Raw genomic sequence first — 17,700 nt, 5'->3', positions numbered from 1 at the left:
GCATAGCACTGGTAACTTTTATGCAGACCTAGCTGTGGATTGCATAGCACTGGTAATTTTCATGCAGACCTAGCTGTGGATTGCATAGAACACGTAACTTTCATACAGACTTAGCTGTGGATTGCATAGCACAGATAACTTTCATGCAGACCTAGCTGTGAATTGCATAGCACAGGTAACTTTTATGCAGACCTAGCTGTGGATTGCATAGCTCAGGTAACTTACATTCAGACCTCGTAGCGATGAATGAGCTCGAGTAAGAGTGTGTTTCTGCTGACATATAGGTAAACTGGTAGTTAAAAATAGAAGGTTGTGTACATTACACTTTGCATTATTCATTGCTCTATTATGCCCATAAATAACCGCAACTTGCTTTATTCAAATCACTTTGTTTGTTGGTTTTTTTGTTGGTCTTTTAAGAGTCGATGTTCTTTTTTTTCCAGTTGCACGTTACCTTTCTTTGTGAATCATTATTCACCATAGAATCAAAGTTAAATCATAATTTCAATGGTACTCTGTTAATACAATTATAACTGAAGGGTTCACTATACATATATGTTCTCTTTTTCAAAACATTTTGTTTTATCATTGTATTTTCCTGTCTCAAAACATTTTGTTTGTAATTGTATTTCCCTGTAACAACATATTTTCTTTGTAATTTTATTACTTTGTTGGTATGCTTTTATGTTTGTTTGTATGTTTTTAGCTCACCTGTCACGAAGTGACATGGTGAGCTTATGTGACCGTGTGATGTCCGGCGTCCGTTGTGCGTGCGTGCGTGTGTAGACAGTAGAGGTCACAGTATTCATCCAATCTTTATGAAATTTGGTCAGAATGTTTATCTTGATGAAATCTGGGTTGGGATTGTATTTGGGTCATCTGGGGTCAAAAACTAGGTCACTAGGTCAAATGATAGAAAAATCTTGTGTAGACTATAGAGGTCACAGTTTTCATCCAATCTTTATGAAATTTGGTCAGAATGTTTATCTTGATAAAATCTGGGTTGGGATTGTATTTGGGTCATCTGGGGTCAAAAACTAGGTCACTAGGTCAAATAATAGAAAAACCTTGTGTAGACAATAGAGGTCACAGTTTTCATCCAATCTTTATGAAATTTGGTCAGAATGTTTATCTTGATAAAATTTGGGTTGGGATTGTATTTGGGTCATCTGGGGTCAAAAACTAGGTCACTAGGTCAAATCATAGAAAAACCTTGTGTAGACAATAGAGGTCATAGTTTTCATCTGATCTTAATGAAGTATGGTCAGAATGTTTATCCTGATAATAACTGATTTTGAATCGTTACAGGGCTTCCGCTGCCGTTCACCAGATTTGCCAGTGGCGAAAATTTAGCAAATTTAGCGAATAAAATAATCGTTTGGCGAAAACGTTTGGCGAACGATTTTTTTCCTGACAAATGCCGTCCCAGATAATAAACTCTTTCAGCTGTAGACTGTGCTTCAATACATCGCCGTGTTATTGACCCGAAAAATTGATACGCAGTCGGCATTAACACCGGTCAGAACCGGTCATCGAGACAAAGAAAAATGACTGGTGTGAAAACAAAACAATGGTGTAATCATATATCTTATCGGCTTAAATAAACAATTACATCTGATTAAAGATTAAAGATTGCTGCCAATTTCAATCAATTTGAGTAAAAGCTGTTAGCGAATTATCAACTTAGTCACACAATGAACTTAAGTAAAGAAGTTGATAATGGATTTTAATTTCAAGAAGTTCGTAATTCTGCTAAAATGTATGTTCAGGATAACATGTGCTCATGTAATGTAAATTTATCATGTGCTTATTTTATGAACATGTGCTTGAGTTATGATGTGTGTATATCTATAAATGTTTTGTTGTACTGTTGTTTTTTAGCTCACCTGAGCGATAGCTCGGGGAGAGCTATTGTGATCACTCACCGTCCGGTGTCCGTCCGTCCGTCTGTCTGTCTGTCTGTCTGTAAACAATTTGTAAACATCTTCTTCTACTAAACCATTGAGCCAATTTCAACTAAATTTCATGTGGAGCATCCCTAGGTCATGGGACAAAAGAATTGTTAAAAAAAATTTGATCACATAACCAAGATGGCCGCCATGACCATATATGGTAAAAACCTTAAAAAATCTTCTTGTCAGAAACCGCTCATCAGATTTTCAAAATTTTTCACAGGGATGACCTTTGAAGGCTCCCCTTAAAAAGTTGTTCAAAGAAATTTGATTCGTCAAAAAACATGGCCGCAGGAGCTCGTTGAACTTTGCATGTTTATTCGTTTTTGCCTATTTTGTGAAAACTTTCAAAAATCTTCCACATTTTTTGTCCGATCCTTTCCAAATTTGCACAGTGTCTTTATATCAATGAGGACAGGAACCCTACAAAAAATGAGCATTATTGGTCCATGAAGTACAGAATTACCTCCCCTTGAATTGAGAAAATGGTGTTTATGCAATAAAGTCCAAATTTTTCATCCAATTCTTTCCAAACTTGTAAGGATTTAGCATGGTTCAAACAAGGGAAACAACTACGGTTTATGCATGTTCTTTTTATTACAGATTTGCCTCCCTTTAATTCATTCAAAATCTCATTTTACAGCAGAGATTCCAAATCTGACCTGTAAATGAGCCCCATATTTACTGCCAGTGCTAGGTTACCTTTTCCCATTTGATCATTCTTAAGTATTGGTCTTGTAATGCTGCTACTGCTTCTGCTACTGCTACTACTACTACTACTACTACTTCTACTACTACTACTACTACTACTACTTCTACTACTACTACCACTACTACTACTACTACTACTACTACTACTACTACTACTACTACTACTACTACTACTACTTCTACTACTACTAGTACTACTACTACTAGTACTACTACTACCACCACCACCACCACCACCACCACGTCTACTATTACTACTTCTACTACTACTGCCACTACTACTACTACTTTTACCACTACTACTACTACTACTACTACTACTTCCACTACTACTACTACTACTACTACTACTACTACTACTACTACTACTACTTCTACTACTACTACTACTACTACTTCTACTACTACTACTACTACTACTTCTACTACTACTACTACTACTACTACTACTACTACTACTACTACTACTACTACTACTACTACAACTACTACTACTACTACTACTACTACTACTACTACTACTACTACTACTACTACTACACCACCACCACCACCATTCACAGTGACAAAAAACGTATTCACACAATGGCTGCTACTACAACTTATAGCCCATATAGGGGGGCATGCATGTTTTACAAACAGCCCTTGTTTCTATGGGATTTTAACCACAACTGTTCATGTTTATCTCCGACACATATTTTTAGGTCACCTGTCATGAAGTGACATCGGTGAGCTTATGTGATCGTGTGATGTCCGGCGTCCGTTGTGCGTGCCTGCGTGTGTCCGTGCGTCCGTCCGTCAACAATTTGTTTGTGTAGACAGTAGAGGTCACAGTTTGCATCCAATCTTGATGAAATTTGGTCAAAATGTTTATCTTGATGAAATCCAGTTTGGGATTGTATTTGGGTCATCTGGGGTCAAAAACAAGGTCACTAGGTCAAATAATAGAACAACCTTCTGTAGACAATAGAGGTCACAGTTTTCATCCAATCTTTATGAAATTTGGTCAGAATGTTTATCTTGATGAAATCTGGGTTGGGATTGTATTTGGGTCATCTGGGGTCAAAAACTAGGTCACTAGGTCAAATAATAGAAAAACCTTGTGTAGACATTAGAGATCACAGTTTTCATCCAACCTTTATGAAATTTGGTCAGAATTCTTGATGAAATCTGGGTGGGATTGTATTTGGGTCATCTGGGGTAAAAATCTAGGTCAAATAAATAGAAAAACCTTGTGTTGACAATAGGTCACAGTTTTCATCCAATATTTATGAACTGTGGTCAGAATGTTTATCTTGGTGAAATCTGGATTGGGATTGTATTTGGGTCATCTAGAGTCAGGAACTAGGTCACTAGGTCAAATCATAGAAAAACATTGTGTAGACAATAGAGGTCATAGTTTTCATCTGATCTTAATGAGTCAGGTGAGCGATTCAGGGCCATCATGGCCTTCTTGTTTTGTTATGCACACATGATTTTGATTATGGCCTTCTGCTACAATGTATGTTCAGGATATCATGTGCTCATGTAATGTAAATTTATCATATGCTTATTTTATGAACATGTGCTTGAGTTATGATGTATGTACTTCTATAAATGGTTTGTTGTAAACTGTTTATTTTTGTTATGCACACATGATGATTATAGTAATAAACATATTAAAGCTTTGTTTTTGTAGTTTCTTCTTTTACCCCTTTAGCCTAGACCTACAACAGGTGGTTCCTAATGCTTTGCTAAAACTTTGGCTACAGTTTCTAAAATTTGGCTACAAAAAATTACATTTGGCTAAAATGTTGGCTATAGAAATTTTTGGGCCAGGGGGAGCCCTGATCCTATATGGGTCATCTGGGGTCAAAAATTAGGTCACCGGGCCAATGCTAGTAAAACCTTGTGTAGATGAAAGAGGTTACAGTTTTCATCACGTCTTAATGAAATTTTGTCAGAATGTATTAATTAATGAAATCTGGCTTGGGATTTATATGGGCTGATAGAATTTAAGTTGATGTGGCAAGGTTAGTCAGGTGAGCGATTCAGGGCCATCATGGCCTTCTTGTTTTGTTTGTCTGACTGAAGTTAGAATGTATTGTGTACTCTTTTTATGTATGTGTAGAAATTTTTCTAGTAGAACCACGTTGCTTATTTTATATCATAATTTAAAGGCATGGGATGATTTGTGTTCAGTAAACATTCTCTTACCAAATGGCTAGTGATCTGAATATTGTTTCCTTAAACTGCAGAGGATTAAATGGGAAGTTTAAGAGGCTAAATTGTTTTACTTACTTAAAAGAATTGAACGCAAATATATATTGTCTGCAGGATACCCATTTCACCCCTGATATGTACAGTACAATTTAGTCAGAATGGGGATCTGATTGCTTTTTAAGCTATGGCTCATCTTACTCTAGGGGAACAGCTATTTTTATATCAAATAACACAGACTATAAAATACTCAACTCTGTTGCTGATCCTCATGGTAATTTTATTGCACTTGACATTTCTTTAAATGGATATCGCTTTACAATGCTTACTTTATATGGACCAAATATGGACTCACCTTCCTTTTTATACGCCCGTTTTAAAAAAGCGGGACGTATTATAGTTTCACCTTGGCGGCGGGTGGCGTCCACATCAGTGTCCGCTCTCTAATTCAAATAGTTTTCATCCAATCTTCACCAAACTTGGTCAAAAGTTTTATCTAGAAAATATATAGGTCAAGTTCAAATATGGGTTATGCCGGGTCAAAAACTAGGTCACAGGGTCACTTAGTGCATTTCAAGCATTTAGCATGGTGTCCGCTTTCTAATTGAAGTAGTTTTTATCCGATCTTCACCAAACTTGGTCAGAAGTTGTATCTGGACAATATCTAGGTCAAGTTCGAATATGAGTCATGCCGGGTCAAAAACTAGATCACGAGGTCACTTAGTGCATTTCAAGCATTTAGCATTGTGTCCGCTCTCTAATTGGAGTAGTTTTCATCTGATCTTCACCAAATTTGGTCAGAAGTTGTGTCTAGATGATATGTAGGTCAAGTTCAAATATGGGTCATGGTAAAGTTATCAAGTTGTCCAAAACCTTCAAACGGGCGTATCTTGTGACAGTTTGGCACTCTTGTTTACTGATATTTTTGAAGTTATTGATAGACTTGAAAATGAGGCTTTTATTATATGTGGAGATTTTAATTTATAGATCCTGAATTAGATTACTTTAATTATAAAAAGATTAATAACCCTAAAGCTCAAAATATAGTGTTAGAATCAATTACATGCTATAATCTCGTAGATCCCTTTCGACAACAAAATCAATAAAAAAAAGATTTACGTGGCGTAGAACAAACCCAATACAACAGGCTAGGCTTGATCTATTTTTAACCACTTCAGATTTCTTGCAGCACCTGAAATCAACGGACGTTGTGCCGAGTCTCCAATCTGACCACTCAATAATTACTTTAAATTTAACTTTAAGTAATTTTTGTCATAAACCTGGTCTTTGGAAACATAATAACTCTCTGCTGTATGTACAGGAAATCAACAAAAAAATTGATGAAATTAAAATTCAATATGCTTTACCTTTTTACAATTATCAAAATATAAAGGACATTCCTGACAGTGATTTACAGTTTACAATAAGTGATCAACTTCTTTTAGAAACTCTGCTCATGGAATTAAGGGGCAAATCAATTTCATATGGGTCTTACGTAAAAAAGCAATCAAAACTTACAGAAAGTAAACTATTAACACGAATTAAAGAGTTAGAAGAAAACTTTTCAGATGAGACTAAAGAGCAATTAGAAAATTTAGAATCTGAAATAAATAATATTAAGAGCACAAATTTAAAAGGGAGCATGATAAGATCAAAATTTCAGTGGACCTTGCAGGGTGAAAAGCCATCTAAATATTTCTGCAGTCAAGAAAAAAAATAACGCAATATCCAAAACAATATACAAATTGAAAAATGAAGATGGTAGTGAAATTACAGATCAAACATGTATCCTAAGTACCATAGCATCTTATTATCATCACCTGTATTCCAAAGGGTGATAAATCTAAACTTTTTATACAAAATTGGCGCCCAATTACTCTTTTAAATATTATTTATACAATTGCCTCTGGGGTAATAGCTAACAGACTGAAATTATTCGTTAATTCACAACGACCAGACTGGTTTCATTAAAGGGAGATACATTGGAAAAAATACCAGGTTAATTTATGATATTATGCATTATACTGAGGAAAATGAGATCCCTGGATTGCTTCTCCTAATTGACTTTGATAAGGCCTTCGATTAATTGTCATGGTCCTTTGTGCAAATACACTCTCCTTTATTAATTTCGGTTCAGACATAAAACGTTGGTTTCAGATTTTATATAAAGATTCTAAATCAGCTGTTTCTCAATGTGGTTACTTATCCGATTTTTTTCCTATTGAAAGAGGCTGCAGACAGCGATACCCCCTCTCATGTTATATTTTCATCCTCTGCGCTGAAATTGTGTCGCTTGCATTTAGAGATAACAAGAATATAAAAGGTTTAACCATTAATGGAACTGAACACAAATTGTCCCAGTTTGCAGACAATACTACAATTTTATTAGACGGTACTGAACAATCCTTAAATGAAACTCTCACTGTTATTCAGGATTTTGCATTTATATCAGGTCTAAATGTAAACTTTGATAAAACAAACCTTGTATGGATTGGCAAGCACGAATATAGTTTTCATACCATTAAAAACTAAATGGAAACTAAATTGGATTCAACACAGCTTTAAAATGCTGGGAATACATTTCCATGTTGACCTTTCAAAAATGATTAAATTAAACTATGATGAAAAAATTGTCAAAATGGAAAATATTCTGAAAAACTGGAAAAGAAGATTTTTAACACCAATTGGAAAGATTGTAATTGTGAAAACACTTATTGTGTCCTTATTCAATCACTTGTTCATATCATTGCCTAACCCACCAGATACCATTCTTAACTCTATAAAGTCTTCTATTCTGAGTTTTATTTGGGATGGGCATTGTAAAATAAAGTTCCCAACAATAGTAAAAGATTATAGTGAAGGAGGTTTAAAAATGATCAATCTGGATGCATTTATTCCAGCATTGAAACTAACATGGTTACAAAAAATTCTATCCTTTAGGGGAAATTGGATAGAAATCACAAAACTTTATTTTGATACATATAAACTCTTAAATTGCAGTTATCATTATGCTTTAAATATAGCTAACAGAATTTCTAACCCTTTTGGGGTAGATGTTTTAAACAGCTTCTCACTTTATTGTGGTAAATTAGAAGTAAACACAGACGAAATTTTGTATTATCCACTTTTTTACAATCCAAATATTTTGATAGGAAATAAAAGTTTTTTCTTTAAGTCATGGTTCCTAGCTGGAATTCATTGTATAGGTGATATATTCAAAAATGGAACCTTTATCTCTTGTGATGACCTTAATAAAATGTACAATTTGAACATAAATTTCATTCATTATACAGGGGTGACAAGAGCGATAGATACTTTTTTGAAAAAATGTCGTATATCTTGTCCTACCCTACAAATTATTAAACCCTTTTTACCACCATTATTTCAACTTGTACTGAAACAAGAATCAGGTGCAAAACGACTATACACCATTCTAAATAAAAATAATGAACAACCAACTGTTAAACAAAAATGGTGTACAAAACTTAATACCATAATTAATGAAAATTAATGGAACTGCTTATTTGAACTACCCTTTTTAATAACCAATGATGTAATGGTTCAGTGGTTCCAATATAGGCTAATTCACAGGATACTTGGAACAAGAAATATCTTTTAAAAAGATATACGGCGTAAATAGTTTAATGAATGAGATCAAGGATAGCGAATGTCTTTTTCTGTGCAGTTCTTAGCTGCATCACACGCAGTACGGGATGTTACGGGGAGTTTTCACAGCTTATTTTACGTTATAACATATTGCTGGTCATAAACCTATAGATACAAAACAGAAAACCAAAAGAAGAATGGAAGTGAAATTTAAACATATGAGTCAACCGGCCACACGAGAAGTATCCGTATTTATAGGCGTGTTCTTCGAACAAACCTGTTTTAGTGGTTTTTCGGGCATTGCTATTTGATTCGATTATTAACAGTATCAATTATCATCGTGCTAATGCTTAAAGTGATATTATGGGCATTTTGCACTGTTGAATTGAGCTGAAAAGAATTAACAGGTCAAAATAGTTAGTTAAAATGTGGTTACTGATTAATTATCTGCAACTCACCTTGCTACCAGTTGTTTATAAAAATATATTTTATATTCGATATTCTTACGTGACCCACCCAGTCCTGTAAGCTGAAATGATCCGTAAAACAATTTCGTGTCTTTGTGTCGTATGAACAAATCTGCACTAAAACTAAATTTAGGTTCAACTCGTAAACGCATGATCAGTTGTCAAACGAAAGTACGGTTGATATTCAAATGCATTATTTTTCTCTTTCTGGTATATTGTTTTAGTATGATGATGCTGCATTAATTAATATAAGTGTATATGAAGTAGAAACATCAAAAATAATCAACGGTTGCGATAGACACCTATAAACTGTTACATGCTCATAATATCACTTTAGTACATTAAGCAATATGGACGAATAATTATTGTTAAATTTATCAACAATAATATTTATCATTGTATTGTTGAAAACACATTAAGAATCTATTATTTACATACCATGATTATATTGCTGAATATCTTCATTTAACATATTTCTGGTCTAAAGAAAATTCCAGGTCACCTAGTTCACGGATAGCGTCTTTATTATATAACGATTATTTTACTGGCCGCCAACTCCGGTGATGACCTGTATATAAACTCTGAATGTCCGCGAATTGACCCGATATACCTCGCGGGTTGAAATGCAATGCTTTAAAGTGAGGCCTCGCTTCCATTGCTCTTTATACTTTTACATGTTAACATGTTGACAGGAATAAGGAAGTAAGTACTAAATATGAGAACATAGCCTTTTAAGTATAAACGCTCTTGCGCTGGTAATACTCTGAAAATAAAAGGTGTACGCACAAACTGTATTGATGTCGAGAATTGAGTGTAAAACTGTTCTATCTATTAAGCCTTTTCATTCGAGATAAAATTGTTTCATACAGTAAAACAGTGTTACAAAGACGCGGATATGTTTCCAATGTTCTGGTGGTATACTCAAATCAGCCAATGGAATAAATGAAGTGTATTCATTCGTACCTAGCCGCGGGAAATTTTATTGGAATTTTATTGGACACTTACAAAGGTCAGGCTAAGGTGAAAAGCTGGCTTAATACAGCTTACGCCGAAAAAAATAGTCTTTTGAGTAAAATGAAAGTTACTGATGATCCATTATGTTCATTTTGCAAATAAAGTGAGGACAATTTAGAACATTTATTCTGGGGGTGTCACATATCTAAGGCAATTATTGATGAAATATTACCAAAACAATCTTTTCCTTTTATTAACATGACAATCGTACTACTTGGATATTCAATTAAGTCTGCTACAGCCATAAATAATGTTATTTTGTTTGTTAAGCTATACCTGTACACGTGTAAAATGAATAAATATATTCCAAGCATAATAGGAGCAAAGAAATACATTAAGTATGAATACGATAACTTGAAAAAAATATCAATTTAAAAAAATAATTTAGAATCCTTCGACAGTGAATGGGAATTATTTAATGATATTGTCTCACGAACTTTGAATTGAAATTTGATGATTGTTGTAGTTTTTAGTCTCCAATGTTGAATTAAAATTTGATGACTGTTGTAGTTTTAGTACTTTATACAAATACTAACTAAAGCGTACCGTTACCCACATCAAATTAAATGTCTACGTTATAAAATATAGCGATATACACATATTAATATGTCCTTATGCACTTTTCATCTGTTAGTTTAATGTACACATTCTAATCAGTCTACACTTACTTGATGTTTTTTCCATTCTTTACATATTTTGTATATGTATTTTCAACACGAAACTACTACACGTAATTGTAATCTTTTAAATTTACTAGATACTTTACTAATCTTTACGCTTTGTCATCGATGAATACTATTACGAATAACATATGAAATGTGTTTGATGCATTGCTTTTTTTTTTGGTGCCATTTTCTTATGTCTGATTGCAAAACAATATTGTTACTATTATATTTTCAACACTAAACTACTACATGTAATTGTAATGTTAAGTAGATACTTTACTAACCTTTACGCTTAGTCATCGATGAATACTAGTACGAATAACTTATGATATGTGTTTGATGCATTACATGTATTTTTGATGCCTTTTTCTTATGTCTGATTGCAAAACAATATTGTTACTATTCATATTGTATGTAGATGCAATAATTACGAAATAAAATGTGTTGAAAAAAAAAAAATCATGCAGACCTAGCTGTGGATTGCATTGCACTGGTAATTTTCATGCAGACCTAGCTGTGGATTGAATAGCTCAGGTAACTTTTATGCAGACCTAGCTGTGGATTGCATTGCACTGGTAACTTTCATGCAGACCTAGCGGTGGATTGAATAGCTCAGGTAACTTTTATGCAGACCTAGCTGTGGATTGCATTGCACTGGTAACTTTCATGCAGACCTAGCTGTGGATTGAATAGCTCAGGTAACTTTTATGCAGACCTAGCTGTGGATTGCATAGCACAGTTAACTTCCATGCAGACCTAGCTGTGGATTGCATAGCACTAACTTTCATGCATACCTAGCTGTGGATTGCATAGCACAGGTAACTTTCATGCAGACCTAGCTGTGCATTGCATAGCTCAGGTAACTTCCATGCAGACCTAGCTGTGGATTGAATAGCTCAGGTAACTTTCATGCAGACCTAGCTGTGGATTGCATAGCATAGGTAACTTTCATGCAGACCTTGCTCTGCATTGCATAGCTCAGGTAACTTCCATGCAGACCTAGCTGTGAATTGAATAGCTCAGGTAACTTTTATGCAGACCTAGCTGTGGATTGCATTGCACTGGTAACTTCCATGCAGACCGAGCTGTGGATTGCATAGCACTAACTTTCATGCAGACCTAGCTGTGGATTGCATAGCACTGGTAACTTTTATGCAGACCTAGCTGTGGATTGCATAGCACTGGTAACTTTCATGCAGACCTAGCTGTGGATTGCATAGAACACGTTACTTTCAAGCAGACCTAGCTGTGGATTGCATGGAACACGTAACTTTCATGCAGACTTAGCTGTGGATTGCATAGCACTGGTAACTTTCATGCAGACTTAGCTGTGGATTGCATAGCACTGGAAATAAAATCAAAGTACAAGTATATTAAATACTAAATATGGGTTTAAAGTTGCAGATTTTGTTGTTGCTTCTTTCCTCTTCTCAACAACATTCTACCAGTATGCTATATTCTGCTGTTACGCATATGCTTTATTATGCTTAAATCATATGATCAGTGTTGTGATGATACAAAGTGATACTGCTGTTATGTGCATCCCACCATCTTGTTACATTAACTACATTTTACTTTTAATTTGATGTTACTGTTTCTTGAGATGGAGAGTTTATTGATAATTTTCTGTTGATATTCAGTGAAGAAGATGTTGAGTTCAGACATTGTCAAGACACTGTTTCCAATCCATGACCAGGATTTCTTGAAGAAACTGGGGGCAGAGTGGTATAAGAGGCCATTAAGCAGTCAACCAATTGGTGAGTATATCCAAAAGGCCATTCAGCAGTCAACCATTTGGTGAGTATATCCAAGAGGCCATTCAGCAGTTAACCATTTGGTGAGTATATCCAAGAGGCCATTCAGCAGTCAACCAATCAGTGAGTATATCCAAGAGGCCATTCAGCAGTAAATCAATTGATAAGTATATCCAAGAGGCCATTTCAGCAGTCAACCAATCTGTGAGTATATCCAAGAGGCCATTAAGCATTCAACTGATCTGTGAGTATATCCAAGAGGCCATTCAGCAGCCAACCAATCGCTGAGTATTTCCAAGAGGCCATTCGGCATTCAACTGATATGAGTATATCCAAGAGGCCATTCAGCAGTCAACCATGGTGAGTATATCCAAGCCGCCATTCAGCAGTCAACTAATCAGTGAGTATATCCAAGAGGCCATTCAGCATTTAAAAAATTGGTGAGTATATTCAAGAGGCCATTCAGCAGTCAACCAATCCATGAGTATATCCAAGAGGCCATTCAGCAGCCAACCAATTGGTGAGTATATCCAAGAGGCCTTTCAGCAGCCAACCAATGAGTGAGTATATCCAAGAGGCCATTCAGCAGTCAACCAATTGGTGAGTATATCCCAGATGCTATTCAGCAGTCAACCAATTGGTGAGTATATCCAAGAGACCACTCAGCAGTCAACCAATCAGTGAGTATATCCAAGAGGTCATTCAGCAGTCAACCAATCAGTGAGTATATCAAAGAGGCCATTCAGCAGTCAACCAATCAGTGAGTATATCCAAGAGGCCATTTAGCAGTCAACCAATCAGTGAGTATATCCAAGAGGCCATTAAGCAGTCAACCAATCAGTGAGTATTTCCAAGAGGCCATTCAGAAGTCAACCAATTAGTGAGTATATCCAAGAGGCCATTCAGCAGTTACCAATTGGTGAGTATATCTGAGAGGCCATTCAGCAGTCAACCAATTGGTGAGTATCTCCAAGAGACCATTCAGCAGTCAACCAATCAGTGAATATCTCCAAGAGGCCATTCAGCAGTCAACCAATCAGTGAGTATATCCAAGAGGCCATTCAGCAGTCAACCAATCAGTGAGTATATCTAAGAGGCCATTCAGCAGTCAACCAATCAGTGAGTATATCCAAGAGGCCATTCAGCAGTCAACCAATCAGTGAGCATATCCAAGAGGCCATTCAGCAGTCAACCAATCTGTGAGTATATCCAAGAGACCATTAAGCAGTCAACCAATCTGTGAGTATATCCAAGAAGCCATTAAGCAGTCAACCAATCAGTGAGTATATCCATGTATCTGGAGTTTGTAAAAGTTGTACTGTATGCTAAACTGGCTGTTTACAGTATGCACACTTTGTAAGCATGGAAGTAGTGAACTACACTGCAACTCTGTTATATAAAGGTTTGCGGGGTCCAAAGATTAGGATCTCAATATATTTGGTGCACAATATAACTTGTCAGGTTATTTATGTATGTATATTAATGGATTAGCATAGTTTGGCAATTTCTTAACATGCTATTTACCTACGTTATTGCATTATGTGTTATATCACTGCATTAAAAATGTGTTTAACATAAAGACATTATTCTATATAAGTATTTTAAAATGCGTAAACTAAAATCATCCAAAAAGCATTGCCAATTTTTATTGTTCACCAAAGATGACAAAATCTAGCAACAAATAAACACTCCTCATGTATTTCCCATAAATTATTTGTACTTATTAAAAGCATGCATTATTAAGACCTCATGTAGAATGTCACATCATTCTTCCTTGTGGAAAGCATGGGCTTTGAATTCTGAATAATAACTTGGTGCATGGCAGACAACACATTCTTTGATTTTGGATAAAGAATTCATGTTGCTTAAAACTGAGTAAACTTTTCCTCTGAATTAAAAACATGTAATTTTCACTGTATCTAAAGCCCAAATATTGTTGAGTTATATTAATATTAATCTGTGATGTTTACTATTACTGCGATATATAAGACATTGTGATATAACAGACCGCGGTATAACAGAGTTCCAGTCATGGTTTTGTGACCACAGAACTCTTCATTGGAGGCACACTAGTTATTAAAAATATATGAGCATTATGCTTAAAAGCGGCACAAAATGGACAGCTTTTGTTGATAGGTTGTGATTTAGTTGATGATGTTTAGTCTAGATGATTATAAGTTGTTATCAGTACTTATCAGGGCTGCTGAATAGATTAAACTGAATGTAATTTCAGAGAAAATTAAATATTATTTTGGTGAGAAGCTTGGTATCTACTTTGCCTTTCTGGGTTTCTACACAATCTCGTTGATTCCCCCTGCATTGATTGGTTTCCTGTATTGGATCACATCCTGGCAGAACCTCTACAGGTGAGCTAAACACCATCCACACTAGTCTTGATGACTCAAATTCACAAAACATATACAAAGGCAGTAATGAATGTACATCAAAGGGTTGTAAGCCTGTGTTTCATATTTAAGACACATTTGTTTACTGTCTATTTCTATGAAATGCCCTTGTTGCTTGTTATTTGGACATCAAATTACCCAGTTTCCAACTTGTCAGAGGCAATTGTAGAACACCTTTTCTGAGAAAGTTTAATGACAATTAATTTAATCCATTCACATTTCTTGTGCACAAATTTTCTTTTGAGTTTACCTGAGTACCAAGTGCTCAAGGTGAGCTATTGTGATCACTATGTGACTGACATCTTACATAGTTTTTGTTAGTGTACGTCGTCAACTTGACCTCTTTACTACTCTAGAGGCCACATTTTTTTTTATCTTGATGAAAAAAAGACATTATGCAAAATGGAATCTGGGTAACACGTGTCTAATACTTGAAAACTCAAACTCAAATCTTGGAGAAACCTTGTTACTACTATAGAACCAACATTTAAAACCTGATCCTTATTAAACTTGTTCAGAATGTTTATCTTTATTGTCTAGGCTGAATTTGAATCTATGTCAAGTGCGTCAGAAAACTAGGTCACCGTGTTAAATATTACAAATAACTTTTAAATACTAGAGGCCACATAACATAATTGACCAGTCGCCAAATTATCGATCGCTCCGCCCACATAGTCACGTGGTCTAGTGATTAGAAAACTCTGACAAGCAGATCGCAATTATAGCGCATTACGTGAGTGAAATACTATACTTGTAACGATGTATCATGCTCTTTTTATTAAAGCCGCACACTAAACTTTACTGCTTTGTACAACTTTAATACAATCATAAATGCGTTAGAGAGAAATGGCGTAATCAAAATAAATGAGTTAACTATCAGAAACGTTTCTTATACATATTATAGGAAGTTGATGAAAAATCAGTGGTAAAAATGAGCATTTATTTCATATTGATTTTGAACTTGTATTAAAACCGTCTGGCAGTGAATCCGGTGGCTATTCATATATAATTTTGAAAATATTTTTATTAAATGCAAATGACACATCCATATCATGATGGGTTTTTTGTTTATTAAAAATGTTTAGATCTTTGTTTTATTGTGTTATTTTTAAAGACACCGATTTTTTTAATTTAGATATAAATTAAATTTTGATTGTAACCATAATATAATACAGGCCTAATTTCGTGGTTTCATTAACAGATCTAATATGCATTTTATTTCATTTATGTTTAATGGGAACCTGCTACATTTCACTATCGAAAAATGAAATTTTGGTATTACGGTGCTGTTCACGAACATTTGAATTGAATGCATTTAGCATATTATGCATTTGTTTATTTATAGCAAGATGGCCCTTATATGATAATTGCAATTTTCACATTTCTCCCCGTATCAATATATGTTGTATTAGAAATGTTGTTGTTGTTGTTGTATGATAAGCCTTACATTTTACACTTGAAGTCGCTTTAAGCTAGCTAAGCCGCGTTGAAATAACCTTTTTGTTGTTTTAACTTTAGTTAAAACAATATTTAAGTTAACAATTTATAATGATTTCCATTGTTTATGATCCACAGAAAATAAATATATAATTGGAAATCATTTAAGTAATTAAATATTTCTTTTCTTGTGTACAGTACCTAACAATGCCTTAATGTTCATTCATTCTGAGATCCACGCAACATACTGTCATTTATTAATCATTGACAATTACGCTGAGATTAATAAGCACGTGTGGCAATTATTATGTTGCCCAAATTGCTTAATAATATTGTGCATCAAACGGTATAACACGTTTTATAGAACACACAACTGGTGTGGTTACACTATTTATTGTGTTTGTTTTCTCATTACTCGTTCATATGTTCAAGAAATAAAGATAAAAAAATAATAACCTTTTATAAAGTATGTATAGCACCTACAATTTTGAATAATGATCGAACAGTAATGATCATGCATTTGATATAAAATCTGTGTAAACTCTTAAAAATTACGTCCATTCCATATGTACGATACGCTTTGTTTGTCGGACAAAATGGCGGCCAGATAAGCGTTGCTGAGGGGTGTGTGAAAAATCGATATCTGATTGGCTGATCGAAGAATGTGGGCGGAGCGATCGATACTTTGGCGACTGGTCAATTCATTTGCAAATGCCCAGAGAAAATATTTAATATAATTTTTTGCCTTGAACAACATTCATATCTGGTACTCTCAGGAGCAATAACTAACATGCCTAAAACCATTGGGTAATTCAGGTTTTTAAATCTTATATTTGTAGTTTCCAACATGATGTGAGTAATGCATGTATCCAAATTATCTATAAAACACAACAATGTTTATACTTTCAGGGAAGCCATCTTTGCAGTCTTTAATTTAATTTGGGCGACAGTGTTTCTTGAAGCATGGAAACGCTACTGCGCTGAACTGGCATTTAAGTGGGGATGTACAGACTTTGTTTCTTCTAAGTTTGAGGAACCCAGAGCAAATTTCCATGGTCACATGGGTAGAAATCCTGTAACCCAGAAACCCGAGCCAGTTTTTCCGAAATCGCAACAGCTGCTGCGGTTTTATGGGGTGACAGTGCCGGTTCTATTTCTGTGCCTTACCTGTGCCTTCTATGCAATGTTGGGATACTTCTGGCTACAGGTGACTAATTTACTGTTAAAAAATATACAGTGTGTTTTAGCTCACCTGAGCACAATGTGTTCATTGTGAGCTTTTGTGATCGCCTTTTGTCCCTCGTGCAGCGTCAACATTTGCCTTGTTAACACTCTAGAGGCCACATTTAGTGTCCAATCTTAATGAAATTTGGTCAGAAGATTGGTCTCAATGATATCTTGGATGAGTTCGAAAATGGTTACGTTTGCTTGAAAAACATGGCTGCCAAGGGGCGGGGCATTTTTCCCTGTATGGCTTTATATGGCTACAG

At 35.0% G+C, this 17,700-nt stretch overlaps 2 protein-coding genes across 6 annotated transcripts in view; both read left to right on the top strand.

Moving 5' to 3' along the window:
* LOC127843981 (anoctamin-10-like) overlaps positions 1–17,700 on the top strand; it is an 85,538-nt gene that overhangs the window by 43,722 nt on the left and 24,116 nt on the right. For all 5 annotated transcript variants that reach the window (XM_052373923.1, XM_052373924.1, XM_052373922.1 and 2 more), the window contains 3 exons: positions 12,255–12,371; positions 14,602–14,734; positions 17,120–17,417. In XM_052373923.1, coding sequence (XP_052229883.1) covers positions 12,255–12,371; positions 14,602–14,734; positions 17,120–17,417 — 548 coding nt within the window. The remainder of the gene's footprint in view (positions 1–12,254; positions 12,372–14,601; positions 14,735–17,119; positions 17,418–17,700) is intronic.
* On the top strand, positions 406–9,977 carry LOC127844003 (uncharacterized). Its single transcript, XM_052373969.1, has 2 exons — positions 406–1,085; positions 3,636–9,977. The coding sequence occupies exon 2, from the start codon at positions 7,429–7,431 to the stop codon at positions 8,371–8,373; it is 945 nt and encodes a 314-aa protein (XP_052229929.1). The 5' UTR covers positions 406–1,085; positions 3,636–7,428; the 3' UTR covers positions 8,374–9,977.

This window comes from Dreissena polymorpha, chromosome 9, assembly GCF_020536995.1.
Source record: "Dreissena polymorpha isolate Duluth1 chromosome 9, UMN_Dpol_1.0, whole genome shotgun sequence".
Taxonomy (NCBI): Eukaryota; Metazoa; Mollusca; class Bivalvia; order Myida; family Dreissenidae; genus Dreissena; species Dreissena polymorpha.
Note: the sequence above shows the minus strand (reverse complement) of the source record. Positions and strands in the feature narration are given on the sequence as shown.